General features: G+C 42.2%; 2 protein-coding genes across 2 annotated transcripts in view; one reads left to right on the forward strand and one right to left on the reverse strand.

The window, feature by feature from the left end:
- The window catches only part of fbn1 (fibrillin 1), a 67021-nt gene extending 45015 nt beyond the window's left edge, over positions 1 to 22006 (forward strand). Inside the window, exons 36-66 of the mRNA XM_014967713.2 lie at positions 1242 to 1364; positions 1445 to 1567; positions 1675 to 1842; positions 2518 to 2586; positions 2679 to 2804; positions 4201 to 4323; positions 4421 to 4579; positions 4660 to 4731; positions 4811 to 4936; positions 5056 to 5178; positions 8053 to 8178; positions 8287 to 8403; positions 8489 to 8614; positions 8696 to 8815; positions 9151 to 9276; positions 12376 to 12528; positions 12630 to 12692; positions 12791 to 12910; positions 13018 to 13137; positions 13214 to 13336; positions 13824 to 13955; positions 14816 to 14941; positions 15388 to 15594; positions 15683 to 15808; positions 16039 to 16161; positions 16612 to 16728; positions 18880 to 19008; positions 19095 to 19214; positions 19761 to 19992; positions 20072 to 20255; positions 20459 to 22006. Coding sequence (XP_014823199.2) covers positions 1242 to 1364; positions 1445 to 1567; positions 1675 to 1842; positions 2518 to 2586; positions 2679 to 2804; positions 4201 to 4323; positions 4421 to 4579; positions 4660 to 4731; positions 4811 to 4936; positions 5056 to 5178; positions 8053 to 8178; positions 8287 to 8403; positions 8489 to 8614; positions 8696 to 8815; positions 9151 to 9276; positions 12376 to 12528; positions 12630 to 12692; positions 12791 to 12910; positions 13018 to 13137; positions 13214 to 13336; positions 13824 to 13955; positions 14816 to 14941; positions 15388 to 15594; positions 15683 to 15808; positions 16039 to 16161; positions 16612 to 16728; positions 18880 to 19008; positions 19095 to 19214; positions 19761 to 19992; positions 20072 to 20255; positions 20459 to 20845 — 4289 coding nt within the window. The 3' untranslated portion in view covers positions 20846 to 22006. The remainder of the gene's footprint in view (positions 1 to 1241; positions 1365 to 1444; positions 1568 to 1674; positions 1843 to 2517; positions 2587 to 2678; positions 2805 to 4200; positions 4324 to 4420; positions 4580 to 4659; positions 4732 to 4810; positions 4937 to 5055; positions 5179 to 8052; positions 8179 to 8286; positions 8404 to 8488; positions 8615 to 8695; positions 8816 to 9150; positions 9277 to 12375; positions 12529 to 12629; positions 12693 to 12790; positions 12911 to 13017; positions 13138 to 13213; positions 13337 to 13823; positions 13956 to 14815; positions 14942 to 15387; positions 15595 to 15682; positions 15809 to 16038; positions 16162 to 16611; positions 16729 to 18879; positions 19009 to 19094; positions 19215 to 19760; positions 19993 to 20071; positions 20256 to 20458) is intronic.
- Positions 22007 to 22369: 363 nt separating this feature from the next.
- dut (deoxyuridine triphosphatase) lies at positions 22370 to 24951 on the reverse strand. The gene is made up of 7 exons (XM_014967717.2): positions 24773 to 24951; positions 23997 to 24144; positions 23739 to 23830; positions 23605 to 23649; positions 23433 to 23507; positions 22855 to 22925; positions 22370 to 22519 (listed from the first exon to the last, which is right to left on the reverse strand). The coding sequence occupies exons 1-7, from the start codon at positions 24885 to 24887 to the stop codon at positions 22463 to 22465; spliced, it is 603 nt and encodes a 200-aa protein (XP_014823203.2). The 5' UTR covers positions 24888 to 24951; the 3' UTR covers positions 22370 to 22462.
- Positions 24952 to 25224: the final 273 nt, after the last annotated feature.

The following is a 25224-nucleotide window of genomic DNA, read 5'->3' on the forward strand; positions in this document are numbered from 1 at the left end:
GTAAGGCGCCGCTACATATGGACGTTCTGGTTCCAGAACCTCTGAATTTCTGGCCGTATTTTGTTGCAAGTGTTAAAAATGTCCTGCGTTCGCTCCTGTGAGTGGCTGTTTGTTTTCCCGTTTAGAGAAACAGACAGCCCAACAAGAACGGGGCTTTCAAATGTGACTCATAAAGCAGAGTTTTGGATGCAGGAAGTTTGCAATGTGCTTAGCATTAAAGTGGCTTCAGTTGTTTATTTGGGAATGATACAAGTGAAACTTGCCTCGTTATTGTTTTGAAATATGGGTGATGATTTGGTGTTCCAGCGTTCCAGTCAGTGCTGAGAAATGATCACTTTGATCACTGAAAAGTTAATCGTCATAACTTATCGATAAACTGTGAAAGATGTTTTCTCACTTTTAGTAATTTGTCTGTCATGTAAAGTGCCAAAGGAGTAACTGGTATCAAACTTCAATGTCAGTTTACTGTTTTTTTTGTTGTTTTTTGCTAAATTTCAAATTGGATCTGCAGTCCGAAACAATGCAAAAGTCTCATAAAAGTCTAAAGTATATTTTCTATTTGTTTTTGTTTTTTTCTTTGAATGTTTTAATATTGACAGTATTTTCTCAGGTTACGGAAAATCTTCACATTGCTCTCACACACCATTTAATAGAAAGTTTTACATTGATGTGGTGCTTCAGTGCTACAAAACAGACTAGTTTGTGACTCAAATTTCAGAGTAATGAACAATAACGACCAATCAGAGATTTCATTTATGTTTAATGCTTTAAAATAAGACCGAGTCTGACAGGATGACCTATTTTTGAATTACGTTGGCTAATATTTAGTATAGCCTGACTTTCTTATCGGTACCCAAAGAGTTTTGAAATTAGTGAGTTGATCTACGAAGTTTAAAAAACCAAAATAATGGAAAAAAAGAGTGATTTCATTAAAAAGTGAACTACCTGGTCATGATGCAGCAGAACACTGTGAATCCCACATTGTTGATTTCACCACACACACACACACACACATTTTCAGAACGGGAGTGCCTCAAATGCAACACATACACCACACCAACATGTCAGTACTTGTATGTCTAATAAAATTAAATCCTCACGTTTCATCAATTTCACTCATTTTTTCAGTACATCAGCATCAAAAATATGAAATAAGTGACACAACCTGAAGCTTTTAAAGGGTATGAATTAACCTCGAGTAAACTGCTGAGTCCATTTCTCTCTCTGTGTCTTTCCCACAGACATAGACGAATGCAGCTTAGATGACATCTGTGTCAATGGACGCTGCCAAAACATCCCAGGACTTTTCAGATGTCAGTGCAACCTTGGATATGAGCTGGACAGGAGTGGAGGCAACTGCACAGGCAAGACACATCGAGAAGGGAACCATAACTGAGCTGAGGAAATGGGGAATTTCATCAGCTTCTCTTTGTTTTTCTCTCAGACATCAATGAATGTGCAGATCCAGCTATTTGTCTGAGTGGAATCTGTGTCAATATCCCTGGAAGCTACATCTGTAACTGCCCACCCGACTTTCAGCTGAACCCCACTCGGGCGGGCTGCGTAGGTGAGGCTCAACGCATCAACGTCTCAACCAATCGGTGATGTTTATTGTCATATTACCTAGGAGCAAAATCCAGAAAAATCCCCATGCATATGTGTGTGTGTGGTTAGACATTCGTACCGGAAGCTGTTACCGGGATGTGCGTTTCCGTGGAGATGCATCCGAGAGTTTGGACTGCTCCAATGAGATTGGCGTTGGGGTTTCTAAGGCGTCGTGCTGCTGCTCCGAAGGCCACGGCTGGGGGAGTCCATGTGAATTATGCCCAGCTGGAAATTCAAGTGAGTCCACACTTTGCTACATGGACTTAAAGAGAAAAGATAGAGATATTAAAAAAAGATACAGATAAATTATGACTTCAGTTTTTTTTTTTTTTTTTAAGTTATGTGTTACTCCCAAAGGTTTTGGTTTATGGTTACTAGAGAAACTAGTCATTCAAAATGCTGTTTTGTAGCCCTTCAGTCAACAGTGCAGTCATTTCTCCCTCCCCTTTTTATTGATCATTTCTATCAGTAACTCCAAAGTTTAACACAAACTTAAATTTCTCCTCAGTGCAAGTTAGCTATTTTCATGCCGTGCGATGAAGCTTCGCTGTAATTGTTGCTGCTGGTAAAGATGAGACAGCTTTGTCCTGCTAACATGGAAATTACCACCAGATGGTTCAAAACAATGCAGGCAATGACTCATCCCTTTCAGCTTGAGGATACGCCGGCTGCTGGGACAAGAACAGACAGTTATCTCTGAGAAGACGCAGTCGTGTCCAGTCCACCAGACTCCGATATCCACTGGCAGATCCCAGACGTCTGATTAGAAAAAAAAAAAAAAAAAAAGAGCATCTTTTATGTGACCTAGTTTCAGGCAACTGTTCCCGGCAGATCCTGGAATGCAGCAGACTTTACTGGTGTTTGGTTGTTGTGTGGCTGATGTTTATTGTGATTTGGTATTACATGTTACAGCTGAGTACAAGACACTGTGTCCTGGAGGAGAAGGATTCAGACCAAACCCTGTGACAGTCATCTTGGAAGGTCAGACAAAGACATGCTGTCATTTATCTACAAGCCCACAGCCAAACACGGTGCCACTGAATATTTTATTGTTTTTTTTCCCTCCTCTGCAGACATCAATGAGTGTCTAGAACTTCCTGGCCTGTGCCAGGGAGGACGCTGCATCAACACGTTTGGTAGTTTCCAGTGCGAATGTCCAAGAGGGTTTGCCCTGAACCTTGAAACCAGAGTCTGCGAAGGTATTACGCATGTACACACCCTCACAGGGAACACACACAGGGAACCCATCCCTCTCGATCAATTGTGTTAGGATGCTTTCGTGAGAAAACTGAGGCCATTATGGAGAGTAAACAAGAAAATAAAAATATTGGGCCGTCGCTCCTGAGTCTATCTTGGAATGTCTCTGTTCTGGTTCCTGTCTGCGACGCTCGGCTAGGAGGACGAAGCAGCTGAGTTCATAGCTTTCAGAGGAGGGGCGAGACTCTGATGTGGTCAGCGCTCTCTTCAGGGAGGTGGACTCGGTTTCTGAAAGACAGGCCAAAGATGATAGAAAATGGGAGGAATGGAAGATCGAGGGGAAAATATAAATAAAAAGGGTGTTTAGAAAACAGTAATAGGACCAGAGGGGAAAGGAGGAACCTTCGGGTAGGACAATCGCGCGGCTGGTTACATTTTTCTGTGTCGCGTGTGTTTGCTTGCTTGACTATTAAGAGCGAATGAGGACACCACATCCGTTCATTCTTTAGTAAAAGCCAAAAGAAATATCGCTTCTTTTGTTTTCCTGCAAGTTAAGTGACTGCAGTAACGTTGATGCAGGGATGTTAGTGACTATGATTAGCATCCAGTCATATTCAGTTTGAATTGCTAGCATTGCTGACAGGTAGTTTCTCCACTTTAACCTTAAAGGAAATGACATCGCATTTACAAAACTGGGATTTTGTGTGTATGTCCGGGTTAAATTTTAAATGTAAATAGGTTATAAATTCTTACTCCAAAGAGCCACCAGGTTAATTAGTTAATATGAAGTCTTTAACGCCATCTGGATGTCATTTCAGACGTTACCTTCCTAGTTTTGAAGGATTTGAAGATTTTTATTTCCTCCTGTTTGGTTGCTTCTAAATATTTTCACACATAAATTTTTTTTTTATAAATCTAAGGACAAAAACATGCTAGTTTTTTTGTAACCATCCAGTGAAAGCTCTTATAAAAATTCAGTTCAAACCTGTTGTTTTGGAATTGTGTATTTAAATCTTATTCCCATCCAAATTATGCATTCAGAAGAGGTATAGACCAAATTTAATTCAGTTTAATGGAAAACTTAGAAAGTTTGCTGCAAAATATATAGTTCTATTTGTCCATTGCTGCTAAATTTATTTTACAAAAATATCCACTTTGCACTGGTGAAGCACTAAAAAAGTAAGATTTCTTTTTCTCTTCTTTTAATGTATCAAAATCAAATTCCATGTTCTTTAAAACTTAAATCGAAATAATCTTGGAAACTTTTTTGCAACCTACATCAGACTTTCTGCTGCTAATATCAACAAATAAATAATAAAAATATTTATAGGTTATTATTTATGTGTTTCAACAAGCGTAAATAAGACAATAATGTCTCCTCTCTGTTTCCGGATGAAGATATCAACGAGTGCGAACAGCCGGGAATCTGCGGCCCCGGCCAGTGCTACAACACCATCGGCAACTACACCTGCATCTGCCCCACCGACTACATGCAGGTCAACGGCGGCCACAACTGCATGGGTGAGTCCGAATGCTTCACAGGAGCAGGAAAAATGTCTCGGACCTTCGGTGCCAAACTGACGTTAGGCTGTTTTTATCTCTCCGCATACGCACAAAGACATGAGGAAGAGCTACTGCTACAGGAACTTTTACTCAGACAACAGGACCTGCGACGGAGAGCTGACCTTCAACATGACGAAAAAGATGTGCTGCTGCTCCTACAACATCGGCCGCGCTTGGAATAGGCCGTGTGAACAGTGCCCTGTGCCCAGCACCGGTGAGCTCTGATGCCACCGTCTGTTCCTTTGGTGTAAACATCATCTTTCCCTAGTTAATTCATTGTTTATGTACACTCAGATGAGTTCGCCATCCTCTGCGGCAGCGAGAGGCCAGGATATTACATCGACATCACTACCGGACGGGTCATCGGTAAGATTTTACAATCCTACTGCTTGCTTGTGGAAAACAACTGTTTAAAATGATCCTCTGCGTTGTTGTCGTTCTGTAGATATCGACGAGTGCCGGGAAATCCCAGGCGTGTGTGAGAACGGAGTGTGTATCAACATGATAGGCAGCTTCAGATGCGAGTGTCCCGTTGGCTTCATCTACAACGACAAGCTGCTCATTTGTGAAGGTGACGTCCACACTCACACGTTGATCGAAGACATTCTTAGAAATGCTGTTCAGGAGACCGACTAACTCAGGTCGACTAAAGTCTAATGTGTGCGAACGTGCTGTCTTTACGGACGCCAGATATTGACGAGTGCCAGAACGGACCCGTGTGCCAGCAGAACGCAGACTGCTTGAACATGCCTGGAAGTTACCGCTGCGAATGTAAAGCCGGATACCGCTTCACCCCCACCGGACAGTGTCTGGGTAAGGATGGACACTAAAACCGCCAACTGGGTTTCTGTGATGCTACAATTTCAGACTCTGCTTAGAGAAAAAGGCTTGATGCTCAGTACCTCTTTGAGTTAGAAAGTCTTTTGATGACCACTGTGTCAGAGTATCTTGAATTACAACATGGAATTTAGATAACCTGCTTCAAATGTTTGCACTTTTGCCGATTCGGCGGATACATATCAGACTTTTACAGCAGCCATTCGCCATGGGACATTTCAAACCTGTGTCACTATGGACCCACTTTAAAAACAAGAGTAAAAAAGATGTTTTCATTCTACTTTAAGTCAAGGTCATGCGGTTTCACTCTCAGCAGGGGGCTGAGTCCATCAACTGGTCCGGATCAGAACCACAGACAGGAAACCGGTTGCATTGTGAAATCTTCAGAAAATAACATACAAATTAAATTATACATGGAACTAAAGGCTAAAATGTGCAAATATTCTAGGAAATAAGCTGGTGTACGATAGTACTTATGCATTAAATGGAGTGAGAAGGAGCTAAACGGTCAAGAGGAGTATTTGGATTGGCAAAGTAAGACGTTTGAGAGGAAAGGTGAGCTCTGATTGGAGGGAGGTTGAGAGCGAGACACACCAGGATATCTAATCTCGTCCACTCGAAGTGGAGGCAGCCTGCTGACCCAGAGGGAGCGGCCCGTTGTCTGATTGTGCCCTCAGATTTGAAAGAACTGACTCATCCGCCTCACACTCGGCTGTGATTCGCACGAGTGTATGAAGAACCGCTTCACAAACAAAAAGCAAGAACGAGAGCCTCCTCTCCATGACTGCAGTTTGAAGCTCTGCCCAGGAATAAGACAAAGGTCGGAGGTGATGAATGCACCCTCTAGATACAGCTGAGACTTTGACCTTCTGACAAACTGCGTTTGTCCCGCTCACGATTGAAATGTTATTTTTATCCAACATCAAATCAGAGCATTGTGACAATGATATTTAACCCCAGAAACAGCAGAACATGCCTCTCTCTGCTCCTGGTTCTTAACCTTTTTTGAGGTACCGAACCCACTAGTTTCATATGCGCATTCTCTGAACCCTTCTGTAGTGATAAATAAAATATGATTTTTTTTCCTCCAAATTCAAGACATAGGGGTGACCCAACTAGAGTCTAGTTGGGTCACCCCAAGATCACTAAGTCTTCTTAAAAGATAGAGTCTCTGAGTCATCTTCAAAATATAGTCAGTGTTTTCAGCAAAGTTGAGCTGACTGTCCAGGAACGACCCAAGGTATTTAAAATTTGCCACAGTTTCAACAGGTTGGCCATCGAGAGAAACTGGAACCACTTTAAGGTCTTGTTTAGATCATTTAATTAGCTCTACATTCCTAAGAGAATGGAAAAACTAATAATAAATAACAAGGACTTTGTGGTATTCTGATTTAGGAATGTAATTATATTAGTTGTGTTACCACCCCCACGCCACTAGAGGCAGTAGCAACCCCGAAAAGATGCGACTAAGGAGCAGATTTAGAAGTACACCGAAAGCTACAGTAAAAACCAACTGTGTTTTTTCTGAAGTAATTAAAGACACAAGTTCAAATCCATGCTGAGAGTGGAGCTCCTTCAATCAGTGCTAATCTGCAGCACTGATTGGCTGAGCAATGTAACCTGATCCTCTCCAGCAAGTGATGGCAAAGCGGGGCGTCATCACGACTTTACACAAGGGCGTCTTTACCTCCGCGGCAGAGGCTCCGCCGAACTCCTGGGGTTCGATCGAGCCCAGATTAAGAACCACTGCTTTATATCCTCCCTCAGCCGAAAGAGCCAAAAATTATTTTCCTCGGTGAGACAGCGACAAATATTTTTCAAAAAAAAAAAAAAAGGTCTCGTCTTCTTCACTTATGAGAAAGTTGTTGAACTTTATTTTCCTTCATGCGATAAGCCAGAGTTAAAGCAGCGGAGGAAGCCCGGCGACATTTGGGGCCGAACAGGAGTTTTTTCGTGGTGTTCTTGATACTAGCGAGGAGAGAATGCGAAGCATGTGTTGAGCTGTTGAACACGTGCTGCAGCATATCGGAAACATGTTGCTGTCAGGGCGATAAGGAAATGTTAAATCAACATCCTGTTTTGCTTCCTGCTTTTCATGCAGTTCCCAAGAACAAAACAGACTCGTGATAAAAAAAAAAAAGCTCTCGGGGTCGGAATGCCTTCCAACAGATTTGCAGGGTGTTTGTCGTGTATTTATGTTGCAATCATGCCAATAATTTTAATTTGTGTGGAGCAAAAAAACAGAAAAACTCCTATTAAAAACTGGTCTTTTAATTGATTTTAATTAACTTTCACTTCCTCTTCCGTTTCCTTTTTCTCACATTTATCAGCATCAATTGTAAAAATGTCTGTGTAGAAAATCTTATGTGAGTTTTAGCAGATTTGCATAATCATAACCTTGAATGTTGTTCTAGCTATAAATATGGATACATTTAAGTGTTTTTTCACTGCTATTTTCTAAGGATAAATATAAATCTGACATTACTCAGATAGTGTGTTCTCTTATCCTTTCCATTTTGAAGAGTGGCTAACTGCTCTGGGAAACAGGAAGTCATGGATTACTGTTCAAAAAGTACTCAACACACTTAAAACATTAATAAGTTTAGATTTATTTTACAGGATTTATTAAGGATGCCATTCATGTAAGCTCTCATCATTTTTGCAAAATAAAATAAATGTTCTTCATGGGTCAGAATATAGTAACGTAACAAAGGCTGAATTTATTTCAGGGTTTAATACATAATACAGACAATAAAAAAATGAAAGCTGATTTATTAATTCTTTTTATTTGATTTTTTTTTTTTTTTTCAAAAGCGCCCCTCAGTTTAACCCGGTGTTAATTGTCTTCAGATCGTAACGAGTGCGTGGAGAACCCTGGCATATGTAATCCTGGTCAGTGCATCGACACACTGGGAAGCTACCGCTGCCTCTGCCCCAACGGCTACAAAACAACTCCGGATCGGTCGATGTGTGTCGGTACGTCCCTCTTTTGTTTTATTTTTTTTCCTCTTTGCGCTTGGTGTTCAGGTTTTGTCTTCATTTAAGTGAGAAGCGTAAATGTTGTTTGCGATTGAACCTTTTCAGACGTGGACGAGTGCGAGAGGCAGCCCTGTGGCAACGGGACCTGTAAGAACACGGTGGGATCCTACAACTGCCTGTGCTACGTCGGCTTTCAGAACTCGCACAACGGCGACTGCATAGGTGGGCGCCGCTGATCACTTCACGGAGGGTAACGGAAAAGCTCAGAGTCGGTGCATTCTCTGACACGTCCCTGTGTTCCTATCAGACATCGATGAGTGCTCCACGCAGAGGGGCTTGTGTCGAAACGGGCAGTGCTTGAACTCGGTGGGAAGCTTCTTTTGCGTGTGCCACGATGGCTACGAGATCACATCAGACGGCAGACTCTGCACAGGTAATAACCTTTGCCTTTTTTCTAAATGCAATTTTCGTTAGTCTTACTTATTTCTCTTTGAAATGTCTTGCTTTTTTCCAGACATCAATGAATGTGCAGTGAACCCCGGCACTTGTGGGGCAGGAACTTGTCTGAATATGGACGGCACCTACAGGTGTATTTGCCCGCCTGGCTACTATCTCCATGAGGAAACATGTGAAGGTACAGGAAGCTACAGGGACATTGACAACACAGGAGTCTGCTGCACACACGCACGCACACACACACACACACACACACACACACACACACACACACACACGCAAAGCGATAATTTTCACATGAACAAATCTGATCTTAGACCAGTTCTGCTTAGCAGTGAAAATGTCCCCTTTGAGTAGATCTTTCCTGCTTCTTGCCTTGTTCTGGAAAGCGGTGAAGAACTGCAATGACTTCTCTGCAGCACCAGGAGTTTTTTTTTTTTTTTATTAAAAATGTGTTTTCAAAGTTTTAATTTCTGAGCACTGTGGCTGATGACATTCCTTATCCTTCGTCAGACATTGATGAGTGCGTCCAGTCTCCTGAGATCTGCACGTTAGGGAAATGCACCAACTCCGAGGGAAGCTTCACCTGCGAGTGCCCCGAGGGTTTCCAGCTCTCTGCGTCGGGACGCCGATGCATAGGTGAGCACAAGTGGTGGGTGGATGAAAAGAGAAACTGTGATGCTGCTGCATGCATCTGCTCCACGGGACAAGGTTGGGAAGCTCCCAGCAGAGAGATGAAGTAAAGTTTTCTGGCTGTTTCATGACAGCTTACTCTGTTCCAGCTGGTTCTGTTGCCTCAGCCTCGACGAGACCAAGGGTGGCTCTGAGCAGATCAGTTTTCCATTTCCTCACTTGCATGCATGCATGCGTGTGTGTGTGTGTGTGTGTGTGTGTGTGTGTGTGTGCGTGTGTGTGTGTGTGTGTGTGTGTGTGTGTGTGCCTTCACACATACTTGGTGTGCGCTCTTAGGCTGGGTGGGGTTGTGCTGAGTTCTCTATAAGGGAGTTCCCTCTCCAAACTGATGACTTCATCAGTTTACAGCTTGCGTTCCACTTCGCTCTGCAGTTTTAGAAAGTGCTAAAATTTGAAGCCTAAGTCTGGCTGTCAGAGAAAATGTGTTTCTGTTAATAACGACAGGGAGGCATTTGCTAAGATCACAGAGATTTATAAAGTTTATGATAGATTTTATGTCATATACTTAAAATTCTGAGGTCTTTTTTTCATGTTTTTCCTGAACCAGTGTCCTAGTGGGGTTAGCTCCGCTTCAGTGAACTTGAGCCACAGCTGTGCGTGAAATATTCTTGTGATTTTATTTTGTGTAAATACGTCAATCTCTGCATCGTTAGACTAAGGAAAAATGAATATGTTGACATTTCAAGTGGCATGGTCAAAACAATTTTCTTCTCCAAAGAAGAATTTCCTCAGATGTTCATTTTTAAGAGTCAGTCATCCTCACTGTTATACATCTCTATATATTCAGTTTGCAAAGAAGAAAACTAGGTAGTACGTCACAATCTCTGGTGTCAAACAAACTGGTATGTGCTCAACTTTTACTGATTGTGTTTAATATGTTTTGATTTACTGCTAGGCAAGGTTTTCCACACCAGTTGTCACCAATCACTATCAGACCTTCTGCTTTTTAGGAGGTTGTTCTTGCTTCTGATTTAAAAAAAAAAACAACAACAAAAAACACTATGTCTTGTCGACATTTTTGCTCACCACATCGTCATAAAGCACCATCGTTCTCCCCGAAGGAACAGCTGAAAAATCACGGCTATGGCGAAAAGAAACATGGCACTATTGAACATTTTTTTCACAGCACCAGGTGTTCATGTATGTGGTTTTTGCCTCTGAGCCAGGTGTGTGCATGTGTGTGTGTGCATGCGTGTGTGCGTGTGTGTGTGTGTGTGTGTGTGTGTGTGTGTGTGTGTGTGTGTGTGTGTGTGTGTGTGTGTGTGTGTGTGTGTGTGTGTGTGTGTGTATGAGAAGAAAGCTTATTTGTGCTGAGTTCAGTGAAGGCCAGAGATTGCAGGAGGGCACTGCCATGTGCTTCTCATTACAAGAAAGTCGCTGCTTAGTCAAAGAGGAACAAAAAAAACACACAACTCTGTGCAGAGAATTATACAGTTTATGTTATTGAGGGGGGACAAAATTAAAACATATTTGATTTGCTGAGGAAAAACACCAGCTTCTTTTAATACACATGTTATGGGAAAAACAAGTCCATTATCATTAGGGCTGCAATTGAATGTTGCTTGTACACAGTTAAACAATGGCCTTCTGTTTGGTCCCCGCAGCATGACTATTACCATGTTTCTAAGACCTAACAGAAGTTTTCCGAATTAAACTCAGCTCAGTTTATTTATAGAGCGGTAATTGATAACAAATGTCACCTCAAAGCGCTTTATCCATCTGTGTCATATTCAGTCGTGTAGAATTCAGTTCAGTCCAAATTCTGTTCAGATCAGATCCAATTCAGTACAATTCAATCAAACCACCTGGTCTGATTTGGATCCAGTTGAAGTTCTTGCTGAAACGGGGCACTGGGTGAGACCAAGAAGCCTCAAAAAAGTTGTTTTGTTGAGTTAGAATAAAAAAATATTAATCTAGACATTATGAAGTGTAAAATGACCTCCTCAAAATTTTGACAATGAAAAAGCATTTTACCAAAACTCAGAATCAGAAGCTGTGACTCTGACTTTGGTCGACCACAAGGGCTCACTGTTCACATCACCCATGGGGGCACTGTTCAGTGGCGAGCCATACAAAGTTACAAACTCTATTTTTTTATTACTGATTTTATCAGTCAGTTTATTTGCAGATAAAGATTTTTCTGTTTCTGTGAGGATGCTCTTAAGACTTTGCCGCCATGGGCAACGAGCACTTTTATCAAGATCTGCAATTCTTCTGCTCTAAATACATCCAGTTCAGTTCAACTTGAAGTAAAATTAAATCTGTTTTAGTTAAAGTTGATGGTTGGCGGCAGCACCTGGCTCTATCCAGGAAAAGTTTCCCAGCTCACTTTTGACTGCCTTCCGAAGAATTTTCATTCTGAGAAGTTCGCATTGATCCAACCAATGCAGTGTTTCAAAAATAAAAATGTTGCATTTACCTGTACAAATTGCTCATGGGTATTAGTTGTTGGGGGGGGGGAAGAAGTGAAGAATCGACAGTAAAGCTGGACCAGTGAATTCACTGGCTTTCTTTCCCTGTCAGCCTCCTCTTGCCTTTGAATCTGAAACAAACGATGTTTTTGGAGGGCTTATGAAGAAGGTGGCTTCATGGGTCAGATGGAGATTTTCTGTCTGTTTCAGTGATTGTGGGGGGAAAAAAGGTCCACATCCCCATAAGTTTAACAGATTCTCTGAAAAACAATGGCCTCCCCTCCTCCTCCTGCCTCCTCCTGGTTTGTCACCACACTCTTATTGTTTCCCACATAAGTTACAAATATTTCACTGACATATTTATAAAGAAATAAATAAAAATAAGCGACATAATGTGTGCAAGTTGCATTTAACTGGTTCAAGGACTTGATGGAGCCACAATATGTTGTTTTTATCTTCTAATACCTAAAACTTCAGATGTGGTATGAGATAGCTTTACATATAGGAACGAACTCCCAGAAATTTATGAAACAAATGTTTTTCTAAACTTTTTCGCGGAACTTTGTAAATCTGAATCAGTGGACTTCCTTTCTGCCTGCTACATTTGTTCTCCTTTGTGGGTTTCGACCCTCAGATATCCGTGTGAGCTACTGCTACACCAAGTTTGAAAACGGACGCTGCCTGGCACCGAAGGCTCTGAACACGTCTAAGGCGGATTGCTGCTGCACTTTCATGCCTGGCCAAGGATGGGGAAGTCCCTGTGAGATCTGCCCCAGGAAAGATGAGGGTGAGTACCCTTCCTGACACACATACAAAATCAGCAGAGCATACAAACGTTGGCACAGATATTCTCTTTAATTTGTGACTTTCCCTATTTCTTATTCGCAGAGGCTTATCGTGTTCTGTGTCCTAATGAGGGATATAAGCGGGGACCAGATGATAGTCCTAAAGGTTTATAATCTAAGCAAGAGCTACAATAAGTTTCATCTGCTCTTTATTTCTTGCATGTGATGAAGTTGTGCTGATTTATTTATTCATTTTGATTCCAGACATCGATGAATGCCTCAACGATCCGTGCATTAACGGTCAGTGCATCAACACAGACGGATCCTTCCGCTGTGAATGTCCACTTGGATACAGCATTGATATCAGCGGACTCACATGTGAAGGTGACTTTATTTGGTTTCACAGTGTCGGCACGTAACCCCGATCTTATTCACTTGTCTCATTCCCTCGTTCCTGTAAGCCAAGGTTTAATCAACTCCCTCCGATGCAGATAAAAACGAGTGCGAAATCGGAAACCCGTGCGGCAACGGCACATGTGCTAACGTCGTCGGCGGGTTTGAGTGTGCGTGCGATGACGGCTTCGAGCCCGGGCCAATGATGACCTGTGAAGGTATGAGAGCCAGCGTGCCTGAAAGTCCGTCCTCTGTCCTGCAGTCTCGACAATGGACTTTTTCTTGATTCCTTAGACATCAACGAGTGTGCCCAGAATCCTCTGCTGTGTGCGTTCCGCTGTGTTAACGTGGTCGGCTCCTACGAGTGCAAATGTCCCACGGGTTACGTCCTGCGCGAGGACAGGAGGATGTGTAAAGGTACCTCCAATCAGTCTCACCGTTTTTTCGAATGTGGTCTGTGTACTAGGTCGTATATAGTGTGGGTCGGAAACTTTCTGCGCCCCTCAGACATGGTGGCCCCCTCCTATAAAGTTGCATAACTTGTTATCTAAGCAAGATCCTCGGTGAATCTCTGTCTGGGACGAACTTAAAAACAGTCTGACAACTGTAACCAGTCAAGTCCCTGTTTATACGTCCACTCTCTAAAATAGCTTAGGTACCATAGCAACAGATGTATTTGTGGAGAAGCACTGAAACAGGAGGGGCCCATCAGCAATCGTAACATCACTGTTTAGAGTAAAACTTCAAACAGATTGTTAAATCTGCAGCCTCATGCCTGCTGCTCTAGAAGACCTCAGAGTTGGAATATGTTGAGGAGTGTCTCAGTAAGGCCACTAAGAAAGTTCCTAAAAAGTCAGAAGAAGAAGCAATTCTGCTTCTTGAAGCTTGTTGTCTGACTTTCCAGACCAAAACGAGTGCGAAGATGGAATAGATGACTGTTCCAGCCGAGGAATGACCTGCAAGAACCTGATTGGTACATACATGTGCATCTGCGCACCTGGATACACACGGCGGCCCAATGGAGATGGATGCATGGGTAAATATTATACGGCTCTGGCTCTGCTTTCACTGACATTGTTATGATTTTCTAGTTTCGGATATGGATAAAAAAAAAAATAAACAGTTTTTTAACATAATCCTGTCTCTTTGGAACTGTTCAACTAAATTTACTCTTACAAAGATTGGTGACCAGATTACAAGAACTTGAAGACAAAATCTTAAGAGAAATGTCTCTACACACCTGCCCAAACATTTAACAGCAAAAGCAACAACGTATGTGCATTGTTCAATTCAATTATTTTCACTTCATTTAAATAGCTCCCATTCGCATCAATTATTGTTTTCTGTTTGGTCAAAATTCAGTCCAAACCAATCCAATTCATTCCAATTCTATGCCTTCATGTCGTCACTGTGGAGAGGAACCACAAAAGTTTAGGCTCAGTAGGAACAGCCATAGGTTTGAAAAGACAGAATAAACAAAGAATGAAGTGACTCACCAGAAGTTCTTCCTTTAGAAAAAAGAAGAGAACACAGCTAATGTCAGCAATAATGCCATCAAAAACTGAGACAGTGAGTACTCCCAATGGGAAAGGAAGATAATGGCAAATGCAGCAATAGCTTTTGAGATGATTGATTAAGAAAAGAGAAAGATCAGACTTGTGGAATCAGACTTTATCCACATCCATATCTAATCCAAGCATATTGAAAGAACACTAAAGACTTTCTTTGGCAATGCAGTGTGTTGTGTCAGCTTTACCCCAGAAGCTGGAATAATAATAATAATAATAATAATAATAATAATAATAATAATCTTATCTCAGCACACTAAATTAACTAAACGTGACAACACACAGCACAACACATAATTTCTGCCTTTTGTTGTGGTTTTTGTCTCAGACCTCAACGAGTGTTCGGCCAAACCAGGAATCTGTAAGAACGGCCGCTGTGAGAACACGGTTGGAAGCTACCGCTGCAGATGTGACCAAGGATTCGTTGCTAACCCCACACAGACAGAATGTATCGGTATGTAGTTGTTAATCCACTGTGCACACCTTGTTCACCCTCGTTGTCTTAATTTCATTGTCGTTCCACTTCATTGTTTGGACGATACATCATTGAGTGTTCTTGAAATGGCCGTGCTGTCTTCGTGGGAAGTGGGGCCCTTTTTCCTCTGTCTGCTTCTATCCAGACAGAGACAAGGAAAAGCTCTCCTGCCTTGTCTGAATATGCATGTCTGGGCAGCTGTGCCGTGTTAAGCTTGGTGAGAAAAGCTCCTGAGGGACACTTTAAATCTCATGTCTGTGTAGCTATCTTCCTCCTCACAGACAGCAGTGATACAGGCGTGTGGGTTATCTATCTACGTCTGGCGTGTGAAGTCAGGTCCCGTCTGGGTGGTATCGTCTGCTTTCCGCAGGCTCTGCTGGTCTCTCCCTCATGTTTCCGTCCTCTTTGCCTCTCTCCTTGTTCAGATAACCGCGAAGGCTTCTGTTTCACCGAAGTTCTGACCACGCTGTGTCAGATGAGTTCTAGCAACAGGAACCTGGTGACCAAGTCGGAGTGCTGCTGCGACGGAGGCCGAGGCTGGGGAACCACCTGTGAGCTCTGCCCTCTGCCTGCCACCACCCAGTACAAGAAGATGTGTCCACTTGGACCTGGGTTCACCACTGACGGCAGAGGTATTCTTAATTAAAGAGTTTTGCACGTTACTCCCATGTCGCAGCTTCATAAACATCTGTGGGGTAAACCTTTCCTGTTTCCTTCCAGACATTGATGAGTGTCGTGTGATGGGAAACCTTTGCAAGAACGGTCGGTGCCTCAACACTTTGGGCTCCTACAACTGCGTCTGCAAACCTGGATACACCACCGACATCTCTGGCACACAGTGCGTGGGTAAGCACGACCCGCGCTCCGATTGTTTAATCCTTACACGCTCTTTCCTTCCTCTTGTTCTTGTTTCTGCTGTCTAGTGAAGAGTTGAAACTCTGTTGGTGAAGTTCTCCCAACCCAGATCTGCCAGCCTCCATTTGCCCCATTTTGGAGTTGCTAGTGGCACCATCCGAACTCTCCTGCCTTTTTGTTTTACTCTTTGCTTTTTTTTTTTTTTTCTGCTCACGCTTTAGATGTGGATGAGTGCATACAGGCACCTAAGCCTTGTAACTTCATCTGCAAGAACACAGAGGGAGGCTACCTCTGCTCCTGCCCCCGAGGATACGTCCTGCAGGAAGACGGAAAGAGCTGCAGAGGTGATACACAAAACATGCACGCACTAACACAACCCCGAAACATTCAAAGAACCCTTCCTTGATTTAGCTTCCAGGTTAGAGCAGCTGTAGTGCGTGTGCATGTGTGTGTTCAGGAACTGTGACACAGTGCATCCGCCTGTGTCTCTGTTTACCGAGCGTTTTCGCAAGTCTAAACAAGTGTATTCATGCTGTCCCTTTTTGAGGGCCTCTTTCATCTGTATTTACTGTAGCTTCAGTCCTCCCCCCTCTACAGTATCCCTCTGTGTGTCCGGTGTCTGCTGCCTTTGCAGTTCATTTGTAGGCCAGAAGCTGTACAAGCACAGGGATTTAGCTCAGAAAGGAGCGTGCGAGTCTTTTCACTGTATCTTAAGCACATTAGTTCAACATCGGAGCAGTTTTGAATTTTCTTGAGAAGCAAATGCTTCATCCTGTTGAACGTCGCACTTTCAGATCTGGATGAGTGCTCAACCAAACAGCATAATTGTCAGTTCCTGTGTGTTAACACCATTGGCGGCTTCACGTGCAAGTGTCCTCCCGGCTTCACCCAGCACCTCACTGCCTGCATTGGTAAGTAAAACATATGCATAAAGTAGATTACCTCGTCATCCATCTCTATTTTAATCACATGTATGTCTTTGTAAAATGACATTTTTATGGTATGAAAACCTTAACTGAAGGTAGTTCAGTGTCACTGTATTTACTGGTCTTGGTCTAGCTTGAGACCAAGACCAGACCAAGATTTTGAGTGAGGCGAGACAAAGACCGAGGTCATGATGGGGTTTTCCGCCAGCACAGTCCAGAGCTCGAGCCAGTTCCCGAATGTGATTCTGAACCAGTGTCCTGTGTTTTCAATGGAAGAATGAGCCATATCTGGTTCAGCCATCATGGAATACGTAGTTTTTCAGCGCAAGCCATGACATCACTGCCACATCACTCATACACAAAGAAACAACAATCATTGTGGAAAACATGAAGAATCTGCAGTGGTCTGCTCAGGAAGTCCACCAGTTGGTTATATTCTGGGCTTGTCCAGTGTTTCTGAATAAACCCAGAATGAGAAGCTGCATGCTGAGCTGGTTCAGCAGATGGAAAATGCAGGATTTATTTGAACATTTTTAAACAAAGAAGTAGCACTTGAAGGGCATCAAGGTCCGCCATCTTGCTACTACCCTTTTCTTGTACTGTGTTATTGGAACAAAAAGAAGAAAAAAATTATATATCTATAAGAATTTTTTTTTTTACCCTGAGAATGTAGCAGCTTGCATTACCTCATATCAAAACTAGCACAGGGAACCCTCAGTTGGGACATCAGGAATGACCTCAACAATGACTCATAGGAGATGTTGAGGTGTGAGACTGTACAAGTAATGAGGTTAGAAAAATATGGGTGTAACATGAATAATAAAAATTATTTCTTGATAGAATTGCAACCTTAAGAACCTAAAGGGTCTTTCATGTGAAAGCTCCTCAGTGGACACCTCTGAAATCTCGACCAGCTGTTAAAACATTGAGATTGCACTTTTGACTCGTGTTCAAATGTTTGTTTATTCCAATGAAAATAGTTAAGTCAGTTGAATAAAACAGGTTTAATTAGGACATTTTTATCAAAAGTTTAAAAAAAAATATTGATTTTGTTTTTTTTGCAAACTTATATTAGCATTGATGAATTTTCACACCGTCAAATTGATCAGATCTATAACTGTAAAGAAGAAAGCTTGTTATATTTGTGCTATGGTGCTATACCTGTGCAGACACAAAAAAATGACATGATCTTTACCCGATACCAAAATTATTTCAAACTTTTCCATCTTCAGAACAATATTAGAACCTGATCAGTTTTACTGAGCCTTGATGCCAAAAACTGACTGAATTTCACGTAAAATTCTGTGGACCTTCATGTTGACCACCTTCTTGAAATGCATATTTTGTACAGATTTATTGGCATATTTTAAGATAAAACCAGATATTTTCATATCTGGTTAATTAATTAGGCTACATACAGCCTAATACGTATAAAACAAGTAAATATGGTATTTGTTACCATATTTATTCTATTTTCTAAATGCTAAAATGACAAGTGAAACAATTTGTTTTTTACTGTCTTCAAATCCAGAATTTTGCACACATTTCCTTGGCAATTTGTAGAATCAACCTTCAACCTACATGGCTTGTGTCAGATGTTATGAGTCTTCGTCCACAACCGTCTATCTAACAACAGTTTATTATTACTAAATCAGGTTTATTGGCCGCCTCACTCACACGCACCACTTCAGTTCTACCCACAAATTTTCTATGGAATTGAGATCTGGAGTTTGTAATGGCCAGTCCAAAACATGGACCAATTGTCCATTTGGAAGACACATTTGTGTCCAATATTGAACTTACTGACAGATGTCTTAATCTGTTGCTTCAATATTTCAGCGTAATGTTTTCCTTTGTGATGCCATATTTAGTTAAATACACCAGCTGAATGAATGAATGGATGAATTCACACTTTTAGTCATGTGGATATTGAATCCAGGCAATCCCCACACTTGCATAAAATACATACATAAAACTGTAAAAGTCTAATCTGAACTCATATCAGACAGAAAGGAGGAAAAAAAACGTCTTTTTAAACCGTGAACACAGTGTATGGTTTCAGCTGTTAATCCAGTAAATTCACAATCATCTTCCCGTTTGCTCCCCTGCCTGAACCTCCTTTTCCCCTCTGCACAGACAACAACGAATGTTCAACTGACCCAAATCTGTGCGGCTCCAACGGGGTCTGCCAGAACACTCCGGGTAGCTTCAATTGTGACTGCCAGCGGGGATACTCATTAGATCCCAGTGGACAGAGCTGTGAAGGTCTGAAAAACAAGAGAGCAATCAACGGAGTGGTAACAGAAATGAGACGCTTTCAAATTATGGTGATTTGTGCTGGTCCCTGGCAGACATGGACGAGTGCGACGGAAACCACAGGTGTCAGCATGGCTGTCAGAACTTAGTGGGTGGATACAGGTGCAGCTGTCCCCAAGGCTACCTGCAGCACTACCAGTGGAACCAGTGTGTTGGTGAGCACTGTTTTTTTTTTTTTTTTTAAATGGCAACATAAAAACCTTTTGTGCCACAGGATGATGTAGTTGCTAAAATATCACACAGAAGCTGCGTTTTAAGAATGAGCTCTTCAAATGTTTTCAGTGTCACGAGAAATTAAAAAAAAAAAAAAAAAAAAAACATTTCTTACTGCCTCTTGTTATTTTTGCTTAAAATCTTTTATGACTTAAATAGTAAATGACCTGTCCCTGTGGTCCGGAGGACCCGAGGCACTTTAAAATACATTGTCATTCACCTATTTAAACATTGACAAAATAATACTCTAAAACAACTCACTAAGCTAAAAAAAATGTTTTTGTCCCAGATAGAAATAATAAAACCAAAACTGAATCACGAGATTTTCCATCACTTTAAAGTCAGGCCCCTGTTTCTAGTTTAGGTCTCTCTACATATTGACGAGATTTAGAACAGACTTTCCCAGCATTGTTTGTGTCCTTTCACTGGAATGACCCCCCCCCCCCCCCCCATGTTTGTTTGCTTCCCACCAACTTCCTATGACCCAGATGAGAATGAGTGTCTGAACAGCCAGATCTGTGGGGGAGCGTCATGCCACAACACCCTGGGGAGCTTCCGCTGCCTCTGTCCCACCGGCTTCAACTACGAGCAGTCCACCGGAGGCTGCGCAGACGTCAACGAGTGCTCCACCAGCCACAACCCGTGCAAGTTTGGCTGCTCTAACACAGACGGGGGCTACCTCTGCGGATGCCCGCCTGGATACTACCGCGCTGGACAAGGGTACAATTTGAGGCATTCAGAAAAATAAAAAGTGGCCGCCGTGTTTTCAGTTTGACTGACCGCTTTGATTCCGCTTCAGGCACTGTGTCACAGGTCTTGGCTTCACGAGTGGCAGTGTGAGTGGCGGACAGGGAGGTGAGGAGGATGACAACTCACTCTCTCCAGAAGCCTGCTACGAGTGTAAGATAAACGGGTACCCGAAGAAAGGACGTAAACGTCGCAGTGTCAACTCGACGCACGATAGCGCTGGGGAAGACATGCAGGTAATTTGTCTGAGAGACTGGAAAACTTGTGGCGGATAATCAGTTCAAAAACTTCGACTGGGGCAGCATGCTTAATCTAGTGTTGGTAGTCAGTCAGTTGTCGAATTCAGTTTGTGTCTAGATGTATAAAAAAAAAAGCCCCTACAAGGAGTATTAGTTCTGTTAAAAGCTGAACTTCACAAAGTTTTGCTTGAACTCTTCAGCTCACCGAGGACAACGCAGTAAGCCTGGCCAGCATGGACATCGAAAGCACGCTCCAGTTGCACCTCAACGTCAGCGACCTCAGCAACCGCGAGCACATCCTGGAGTTCACCCCGGCCTTGTCCGCGCTCAGCGACCACGTTCGCTACAGCATCGACAACGGGAACGAAGAAGGCCTCTTCAAAATCAACCAGAGGGACGGAGTCAGCTACCTGCATTTGAGTAAGAAGAAGGTCCTCCCGCCGGGGGCGTACGACCTTCAAATCAGCAGCGCCCCTCTGTACAGGAAGAAAGAGCTGGCCGAGCTGGAGGACCAACACGATAAAGACTACCTCACAGGACAGCTGGGAGATGTACTGAAGATGAGGGTGCAGCTCATCCTCCATTAACCATCACCAGACTGAGAGGGGCAGATGTTGCTGGCAGCTGCCAATCCAGCGTCATGCTCACACTGCCCTAAAGGCCAAACAATTGAGACTCTGAATAAGTAGCTAGGGGCAACTAGGGGCTCGCCACCAAAGAGACAAAGTGGGAAGGGGGGATTATGACACCATTTGATCACCAAAGATGATTCTACATATCATAGATACAGATTCTATGAAAGGAATAGCAGCTAAGTGAGGAAATGTTCGCTTGAAGTCTAAGGAAACACATCTCCAGCTGTGTTTAGAGCACTATCGAGAGTGTGAATAGGTTTTTATTTTACTGTTAAATGTCATATGATGATATGTGGAATCAGATGCCACTTGGAGCGGCATGTGGGCTGCAGAAAGCTATTTCATTAACTCAACTTGGTCGAAAGAGAAGAATGGGTTGAGTCACAATAGTCCGATATCAATTTATTTCCTCCCCTCGAGAAGTTATAGGGAATGTCTTCTTCCCCAGATGCTGAAAGATGAAAATGGTTGGAAAAAAAAAAAGTTTTTAGGAGAGGGAAGGAACCCACTGTGGACTATTGAGATGTAACCACATCTGAGCTTGAATGAATCCTACTGCCTATTTAAACTTTGCTTTCCCATCTTTCCCACTGATCCAATAATCCGTATCCGTATTGGTGCTAACACATCTACATAGACTTCTGAATGCACTGCACTACGAATCCAAGACCTTAGTAGTCAAATACGATCCCGACGGTCATTCTGAAGATTCCGTGTCCTTGCCGCTGCAACAATTAGCATCAAAGCCTGTTCGCTCTGTTCTGTGTATGTAAATTGTGTTTATACTGTAATAATCAGTGCCACTTTTAATCTATAAAGCATTTGTAAACTATAGGAAGCCCCTGGAATAGAAGGGGTCATAATGGTGCTTATAATGACCAACTACTTCCTTTGTAAACAGTGTATACAGACATGCAGTACACACACACACACACACCACATTTTGATGATGCCAAACCTGGGCCTTCATGATTATGCACTGAGGTCTCTGTGGCCACATGTTCTCTCACAAGTAAAATCAGTGCTGCATTGTTACAGACCAGCCGGTTCTCTGTTCACATCAGTGAGGGTTTAGCTGTAAATCCACACAATAAAAACATATTTTTTTGTGTATGCATGTGGTTTTATTTCCTCCTCCCCCTCTTTCATCTGGATCAAAATAACAAGCAGATACAACAGGCGAGCCACGCCACTCCTCCTCTGCAGTTGTTTGATCAAAGCGAGGAACATTTCGGCCCGTGGAAGTCAGATTAAGTCAAATACCCGGATGCGATACGCCGAAGTATCTCACACTTTCACCCCATGTTGGAGGAAAAACTGCACTTGGCAAAGGAATGTGATTTGAAGCAGAAGTTTGAATTCTTGTCTACTACTGCCCCCTTGTGGAGGTTTGGAAGACTTTCGCCTTGTGGAGCGTTAATGAATGAAATAGCACGACTGCAATGAACTGTTATTAGTAAAAAATAAAAAATAGACTTTTATGTATGAAAAAAAATAGCTTTATTAGCACCTATTTTTTATTACCATATAAGAACAACTTATTGCTAATACAGTAACATGATGGAGCCCTCAGTTGCGTCCAGTAGATCCAAAGCCTCCAGCACCACGAACAGTTTCATCGAGAGTCTGGGGGGGAAAAATTGAGCAAATTAAACAAGCCGAATAAAAATTACTTAGCTTACTTGTGTATATGTAGACAATTTGGAAATGTATGTGCAAGAATGTTTAAAAACCTAGAAAATTTCTTTGTAAAAGTGATGCTATTAAACAATTTCTGATCAATGCATATAGCCGTTTTTTTTCCCAGTGCACCATCAAGAAGCAAAGGGTTAAAGCTGTAACCAGACTGAACATTCCCCTTTTGTTTTCAGTTCATACCTTGCATTAGTTCAAGTTTAGACAAACTGGAAACGCCTGAAAGGCAGGAGTGTAAATGAAAGTCAAAAATGGTCGCAGTTTACCTCTTCCTCCACCAGATCTGGGTAGCAGATTTTCTCACACACCAGCTGAGCAACTCTGTCACCCTTTTTCACTGTGAAGAGCAACATGAGACAATGATTAACTTGGACGATAGCATGTCCTTTTATGTTATTCAGCACAGTAAGCTCTGCACCTTATCAATTTCCTGGTTGGTGGTGGGGGAAAAAAAACTGACTTAAAACAAAGTTATTGTGTTGTTGGACATTTGGGAAGTTACTTTATATAAACAGCATGCTTCTAAGGATAAAAAACTTTTAGTACAGATGTAAATTAAATGAAAGGCACAGTGATCTGGGCAAAAAAAATTATTTGTAATAAAGTCCACATTCATTTTACATTAACATTTTAGATAACATTAAATCTAATTTACAAAAAGAGTGATTGAATATTCCTAGCTTTTAGATCAAATGGAAAAACTCGCCACAAGGGCAAACATTTCAGGCTGTTGCCACTGTATTCCATCAGGGGGCACAACATTTATTTGATCCAATAATGACATCAAGTATCTGTCATTTGAGGGGACCTTTTCCTATGCCTAAATACCAACGACAGAACTCACCTTCAAATGTTTCTTTGCCAAAGTTGAAGAGCACGACTCCTACATTACCCCGGTAATCTTCATCTACAACACCAGCTGTGAACACAAACACACACACACACAAGCAGTCGAAATGCATAAATGCATGATCTGATTATGCGAATCAGAGGCACACATTTCTGCTCAGACTCACCACCAACATCGATGAAGTGTTTAGCTGCCAGTCCAGATCTTGGTGCTGAAAGGAAGAAATAGAAAAAGCTTGAATTCACATGAGCCAAACAGGAAGTGTGACTGAGGAGCACAAGCCGCATGTCAGAAACTCACCAACTCTGCCGTAACAGCCATGAGGAACAGCAATCTGGATGTCTGTCTTCACAATCGCCTTATCCAGGGGACCAATGGAGTAATCATAAGCACTGTTGCGTCAAATGAAAAGCAATGCAGTTATCCTTAAAGAAAGCATTAAAGCAGCTTCACACACGGTTCAATAGAACAGACACAGAAAGCAATGCACAACATCCTGAATTAAAAATAGCTGCAAAGAAAACACAACAGCTCCACAGCGAAAAAATGAAAACCAACCTGTAGAGATCATATCCTGCTGCTTTTGCAGAACCTCGTGTAGGTGTTGTGGCATGCTCCGAAAGTTTAGAAAATCTAAGCACGTATTTTTCATCTGCAGGCTTTGTTTCTGTTCTTGCTCTCTTGGATGGAGATACTGCAGACACATCTGTAACATCCAGGACAGGCATGATGGCAATGTGATCCCAGTATGCAACTGACAACAATTTAATCTGACTAAAACAACTACGTGTTTGCAAAATTAACGCTAAAAACTACAGTTTTCTACTATGACCTGCTTCCCTAGTTTTAAGCGGAGCCTGGTTTTCCCGCGTTTTCCCGCCCTCCACACGTCACGACCGCATACGTCACAAAACGGAAACAGAATTATACAACACAAAGTGCTAACTTTTCACCTTTATTATCTCGAATAATCTGCTATAATACAAAACCACATAGTCCTAAATTGGGCAAGAAGTAAAAATAAAAATATGACTAAATCAGAACGAAGCTTTGTTGCCATAGCAACTATAGATGACGCTAAAGATTCTCGCGACAGTTACAAGTGTAAACAAACTAAACCTTAAAGCTGCATTAACTTTTTGAGTAAAACGAAGCCATTTAGGATTTGTAGATGTGCTTCACGTTAATGACATACTAGAATCAAACAAAGAAGGTGGCGAACACACTGTATGGGCACAATATGTACTGTGACATGAGACAAAAACCAAAGCTTGTCAATTACAAAATGCTAGGTAGGCTAGCTAAGCTAACGCTGCATTTTCCATCTTGCTTGCCTTTGTTTTGAGAGAGCATCTGCGTGTGAAACTGTCTTTCAAAGGAACCCGGAGCAGTTTTAAACACCGATAAGACTCCCAGGAGGTCCTTGAGTCTGACCCGTATTCCTTTCATTTTTCGTTTCCCTTTAGCAGCTCACATCAGCTCAGATCCTGTTAGACGAGTAATACTCCTCCTACCTCTTTCCCTTCCAGAGCACGCAACCAAAAGAGGCGTTTGCGTAGTAGTAAAGAACAGAGACATAAAGCTCACTGACCTAAACGCGCTAAAATGTATAAATATTTGTGTCAATTCACCGTGAATTTCTATTTTGGAGATATATCATTTCCATGCACAACATTTTCTCTTATTCAATATGCGCATATGGCCAGTTTTATATGAAGTTAAACGTTTTCTTGCTTGAATAAAGATGCCACATTTTCCAAGGCTCTTTTTTAAAAGCACACCAGTT

Source organism: Poecilia mexicana, unplaced genomic scaffold, assembly GCF_051168715.1.
Source record: "Poecilia mexicana isolate PSO_F unplaced genomic scaffold, ASM5116871v1 scaffold_3, whole genome shotgun sequence".
Taxonomy (NCBI): Eukaryota; Metazoa; Chordata; class Actinopteri; order Cyprinodontiformes; family Poeciliidae; genus Poecilia; species Poecilia mexicana.

Excerpts from the sequence above, each read along its gene's own strand:
- dut (XM_014967717.2), bottom strand. The coding sequence starts at position 24,887 with ATGAAAGGAATACGGGTCAGACTCAAGGACCTCCTGGGAGTCTTATCG. Across the intron at positions 24,145-24,772 it reads GATGCTCTCTCAAAACAAAG|ATGTGTCTGCAGTATCTCCA; the intron begins GCAAGCAAGATG and ends TGGATGTTACAG. Across the intron at positions 22,926-23,432 it reads TGGCAAAGAAACATTTGAAG|TGAAAAAGGGTGACAGAGTT; the intron begins GTGAGTTCTGTC and ends TGCTCTTCACAG.